The sequence below is a fragment of the Pygoscelis adeliae genome, unplaced genomic scaffold (assembly GCF_000699105.1).
Source record: "Pygoscelis adeliae isolate BGI_AS28 unplaced genomic scaffold, ASM69910v1 Scaffold606, whole genome shotgun sequence".
Taxonomy (NCBI): Eukaryota; Metazoa; Chordata; class Aves; order Sphenisciformes; family Spheniscidae; genus Pygoscelis; species Pygoscelis adeliae.
In genome coordinates this window covers 342,792-347,810 of record NW_008825047.1, presented here as the reverse complement: position 1 = coordinate 347,810, position 5,019 = coordinate 342,792, and the positions used below count along the sequence as shown (strand labels likewise).

At 43.9% G+C, this 5,019-nt stretch overlaps 2 protein-coding genes across 2 annotated transcripts in view; both read left to right on the top strand.

Annotated features, from left to right (window-relative positions):
• Positions 1–2,696, top strand: part of RPP14 (ribonuclease P/MRP 14kDa subunit) — a 4,251-nt gene extending 1,555 nt beyond the window's left edge. The window contains exons 2-5 of the mRNA XM_009326335.1: positions 32–101; positions 623–699; positions 1,310–1,388; positions 2,046–2,696. Coding sequence (XP_009324610.1) covers positions 32–101; positions 623–699; positions 1,310–1,388; positions 2,046–2,102 — 283 coding nt within the window. The 3' untranslated portion in view covers positions 2,103–2,696. The remainder of the gene's footprint in view (positions 1–31; positions 102–622; positions 700–1,309; positions 1,389–2,045) is intronic.
• Positions 2,146–2,652, top strand: LOC103918910 (hydroxyacyl-thioester dehydratase type 2, mitochondrial-like). The gene has a single exon (XM_009326334.1). It carries the CDS (start codon positions 2,146–2,148, stop codon positions 2,650–2,652), a length of 507 nt encoding a protein of 168 aa, XP_009324609.1.
• Positions 2,697–5,019: the final 2,323 nt, after the last annotated feature.

Genomic DNA, 5,019 nt, shown 5'->3' with positions numbered 1-5,019 from the left:
TCGGTTTTCTGTCGGCTCTGTCCCCCGAAAGCGGCCCGTCTGTCTGGGGGGAGAGGGGTCGAGCTGACGGCGGGCTGGAGTCTTGGGCGTGCGGGGGCAGGGTCAGTGCCTTCGGTTCGCTTCCCCGTTGGCCTGTGACCTGCTCTCCAGCCCATGCTGTAACTTGCTCCTGGTGAAGCTGGGGTTGTGCGTTTTGTCTTAGCGCCTGTAGTCAAGTGGCTGCAGCGTATCTGGCTTTTAGAATTTGAGGCATCGATGCTTTCGCTGTAGTGAGGCTTTGAAAGGAGAACTGTGGGAGGGGAACAGCTTCTTGGCTGGGGAAGCCCACGGTTCTGTTCCTGCTGTGTTTACGGTATTGCCGGGTGACTTTAAGCAAGTCACATCACCGCTGGGTCCCTGTTTCTCCAGCTGCAATGTGGAACTAAAAGTGGCTTCTGTCTAAAGAGCTCCGAGAGGAAGGGTGCTGTATAGAATCTAGTGGTGGTGTAGCTGAAACACTCATGTGAGATTTAAGCGTAACTATAGCATCTTTAACGATGTCACGTGCTGGCAGTGAATTCACTTGCTTATAAACCACTATAAGAGCATAGGATAGTACTTACTAAATAACGTTTTTTCATAGGTTGGAGCAGCTTTGCCTGTTGATGTCTTAACGTACGAGGAAAAAACTCTGTCTGCTATATTAAGAGTTGTTAGCAGGTAAGGCACAGTAGGTTCACACTTCAGATACTGCCACAAACATATTTTTCATGAGAAAACAGAACTCTTAAGCTAAGAATGGTCCTTGAAGAGTTAAGCCTATCTTGCAGACATCTGCATACAGCATGCAGAAAATAAATAAAAATTCACTAAGATTCGGTAACCTACATGCATTAGTACATTATTCTTGCTCCAAAACAGAATGGTCTCACAGAAACTAAGCACCATTGAAATGTGTGGCTTTAAATCTCTTTCTGTAGTAAAGATGAGAACGGTTACCGGATTTAGATGGTGAAGACAGCTGCAGGTGATTTAGGGGAAGAAGGAGCTTAAATGCACAGAGAGAACAAGAACAGGGCCGGCAGGGTGAACTTGAAAAGGTTACAGTACGTGACCCTATACGTCAAGGACAAGAGACTGCAGTCATTGCAGCAACCCTTCAGGGCATCATAGCGTTGCTACTAGAACTCACTGATAAAATTACCTGCTGTTAAACTCAGTTAAGGTTTCGTTACTCTTTATGTGACATGTTTTTGTTTAAGATGTTTATGCTGCAGGAAAACTGAGAAAAACAAATGTTATTAATATATTTCATTTTCTTTTTACTTAGTGGCCTCGTCAAGCTGTGGAGTGCTCTAACACTGCTGGGCTTCTACCAGAACAGGAGGTGTGCCTTTCGAGTGCTGCAGGTAAAGCCCTGTGGGGCTGGATGGCTTCCCCCAAATGTCAGTTCTCTCTCTAAGGTTGTCTGGCTAGCTGAGCACACTGCCTCTTCATTGAAAGATGGCCTAGATGCGAAAACGTCTTGGTTTTGGGAGCGAAATGCTTTTCAGTGCAGGTGTGTAGGCCTGTGTTTAAGCAATTCTCATCTTAAATGAATCTTGTAAAATGTGCCAGTAGTGGCTATCTCATTACTTTATGGTTTCATTCCAATGAGGAGTCCTGATCTCATTAATACATCCGCAAGAAAATAATTTCTGGAAGGTTTTGTTCTTGGCCCGCACCTTGGTCCAATCTTTTATTTCCCCTACCCCATTTCTTCCCTTTCTAATAGTCACTGTCGACTGACCTCGTTTAAAAATGCACGCATAAAAATGCACTTCCAGAGCTTTTTTTTTTTCCCAGAGGATGCTGCTTAATACAATGAGTTCCAAGAATTCTTTGTCTCTGAAGCCATGGCTAAACAAAAATGTGCTCGGGCATAGCTCAAAGTTTTTAATCTTTTATGTAAAAGGGAAATTTAAGTATTTTCAACTTTGAGTGCATTCGATGGTGATTTTTTTCTTAATGCTTTGGTTTGTTTATTGCTTTGTTTTGTTTTTTGTTTTTTCTTCCCCCCAAACAAGACATCTCCATTTCTTCTTGCGTTATCTGGCAACAGTAGAGAACTAGTCTTGGACTGAATGCAGTTGTTGGTTTGGCTGTACGAAGCAGAAGTTGGTCGAGATGTTGCAGCTCTTCAGGCGTGGAATTTCTGGAGGGGATTTCCGACAAAGAGCCTTGACAAAGCTAACAGTTATCAACTCCCTGCTCGGACGTCCCTTCCTTCACAGTTTACACATAAAAGTTGGAGACAAAGCCGAACTTACCAAAGCTTTTACACAGAATGATGTTGTTACTTTTTCTGATCTAACAGGTGACACAAATCCTTTGCATTTAAATGAAGATTTTGCAAAGAAATCCAGGTTTGGGAGAACTATTGTACATGGAGTTTTGATCAATGGACTTATTTCTGCAGTTCTAGGTACTAAAATGCCTGGTCAAGGTTGTGTATTTCTTTCTCAGGAGATCCGATTTCCAGCTCCTTTGTACACTGGTGAAGAAGTCATAGCTGCAGCGGAAGTTAAACGACTGAAGGGTTCTATTGCACACATTTCAGTATCATGTAAAGTCAAAGGAAGTGGAAAGACTGTTATGGAAGGGATGGTGAAAGTCATGGTGTCAGACAGTTAGAGCTGTTGATCCTATGCTGCTTTACTATAAAGGTCAGAAATGTACGTTTGGTTTTGACTCTTGTCTTTTTATGTGACATCACTTAATCCAGCAAATTCGCAACAAAAAACCTTCAAAATGTTTCAAAGGCAGTGCACAAACTTAACCTTGATAGAACTGCATTACACTTAGAGTTTTTCATTTTTCCCTGCGTACTGCCAAGATGAAACCAACGAAACTAGGCACTTGCTGTGACAGAAGCGGCACGCTTAGAAGCGTCTTTGCTCTGCTACAGTGGGAAGTCTGGAGTGGCAGGGCTTACACCGAGGCTGTTCTTTTCGGCAAAATCGCAGTCCAGACTAGCTATGTTCAGTTCAAACCTGTTCACTCATTAGCTATATAACAACTTTGTAAAAAGCACCGGTGGGAGGGGACGATGCTGTGTGTTTAACAAGCAGGAGAGAAGTGGAGGTATTGACGCACAGTACTGCAAGATCTGTTGTAATCTCCGTGGCAGCTCTAGCTGATGTTGGTGCAGTGTGCTCTTTTGCAATGTTCTAGCTAGTAAAGCCTTCCTTAGCTCTACAAATAAGTAGTAGTCAGCCTTCACATAAACAATGTACTCTGCCTGATGCAGCTGGAGATGTGGCTCTCGTAATACTTTCAAATTCTTGAGATACCTTACAAAACCCGATTATAGACAAACAAAAATTTACCTTTAATGATAAATGCCTCTGAAACTTGCCTCCCAGACGCAGAGTGAAGGAGGCTTTTAAAAAGCCGTATTGTCACCGCTCGTATTTATTCCCTCCTTATGCTCCTGTGGGCAAGACAAGCAGGGGCAATTTTGTTGAGTAGTAACTATATGGCTTCTCTCGGCTTATTTGACTGTGTGAACATGTATTCCCCTTTGCCTGCTGAGAGTACGTTGGTTGCTGGTAAAGTAGGCTTTTGGTAAATTCATTGGTAAATCATCCAGGTTAAATTATTTTAGTGCCAACGTAAGATTACTATACACTAAAAAACCTTTTTTCAGGAATGATGGGGAATAAAAGTACAGGCTGTCTTCAGTTGGTGGCTCATACAATTTTCTGGCAAAACATCTGTTATCCCCCCATAACTTCTCGGTTGCAAATAACCTCAAAAGTTGTTTGCTATGACAAGAGAGTTTGTCCTCAAGCTGTGATGAAAGCTACTGGTAAAACCGTTGCGCTGTCTGGGCGTGATGTCTTGTTCTTAAACGCAGCTTCGCTGTAACAACACACCCAAGGTGTTAAGTCAAACTGGATCAGAGGGAGGGGTACTGTTTAAGCTGTTTGACTTCAGCGTGCCCTCTATTTTCAAAGCACAGGGTTTGGCCTGTTCACAGCATGGAACGAGTAGTTAGTGAGAGCTTTCCTTATCTGCTGCGTGTAGGAGTCGCTTCGCTTCCCGTTTCCTTTTCTTCTGCCTTGGGTCGCTGCCTGATCGCTGGCTGTTGCCGTACAAAGCGCTGTTTTTCAGAGCAGGCATGCTCCTTCCCTCATTCCTCGTTCACCTGCCTCTCCAGATGGGAAGCTGTCATGTTAATGCCTATTAACAAAAGGAATCAAATCTGTATCTGACCTCCTGGGTCACGGTAGAGGGAATAGTTTGGAAAGATTGCTGTTCCGGACTGAAATTTAGCCGTTTAACCACAGCGCACAGCCCGTTTTCCCATCAGCGTGGAGCTGCGAGACAGAGACGAGGCTGTTGACGGTAACTGTTTGAAGCGTAGGACAAACTCAAGCTCTGCAGCCTGTCTTAGAGCATCGTAAGTGAGATTAATTCCTGCATACGGTGCGAAACGACAAAAGGAAACGCAGACGAGTGTTCACCGGGCAGCAGGTTCCCGAGTGCTAAGTAGTATTGAAATGAAAACATTTCATTTTTCAAAGACAGTGCACAAACTTAACCTTGATAGAACTGCATTACACTTAGAGTTTTTCATTTTTCCCTGCGTACTGCCAAGATGAAACCAACAGAACTAGGCACTTGCTGTGACAGAAGCGGCACGCTTAGAAGCGTCTTTGCTCTGCTACAGTGGTGAAATGAAATGAAATGAAAACATTTCATTTCAATACTGCAATGAAAGTTAGGTTGTGGAACTCAATTTAACAACTTTAAACCTGTATTTTGCAAAAAAAACCCCTCAAAACCTAAAATCTACAAATGGAGTAGACGATACTGGATGCTACTTCGTTTTTTTATGATCTTTTAACTACAAAAACCCCCCTAAAAGGTAAAGAGCAGCAAGCGTGCCAGCCCTTTTAAGTTCCTCTCTCTGCGAGGGCCCCTCGGGGCTAACCCCCTCCCCGCAGCCCGCGCTGAAGCTACCGCGGCCGTTCGCGCCGCCGGAGCGGCACGGGG

What these genes read in the sequence shown, in the direction of transcription:
- LOC103918910 (XM_009326334.1), top strand. Translation starts at nt 2,146, where the DNA reads ATGTTGCAGCTCTTCAGGCGTGGAATTTCTGGAGGGGATTTCCGACAA.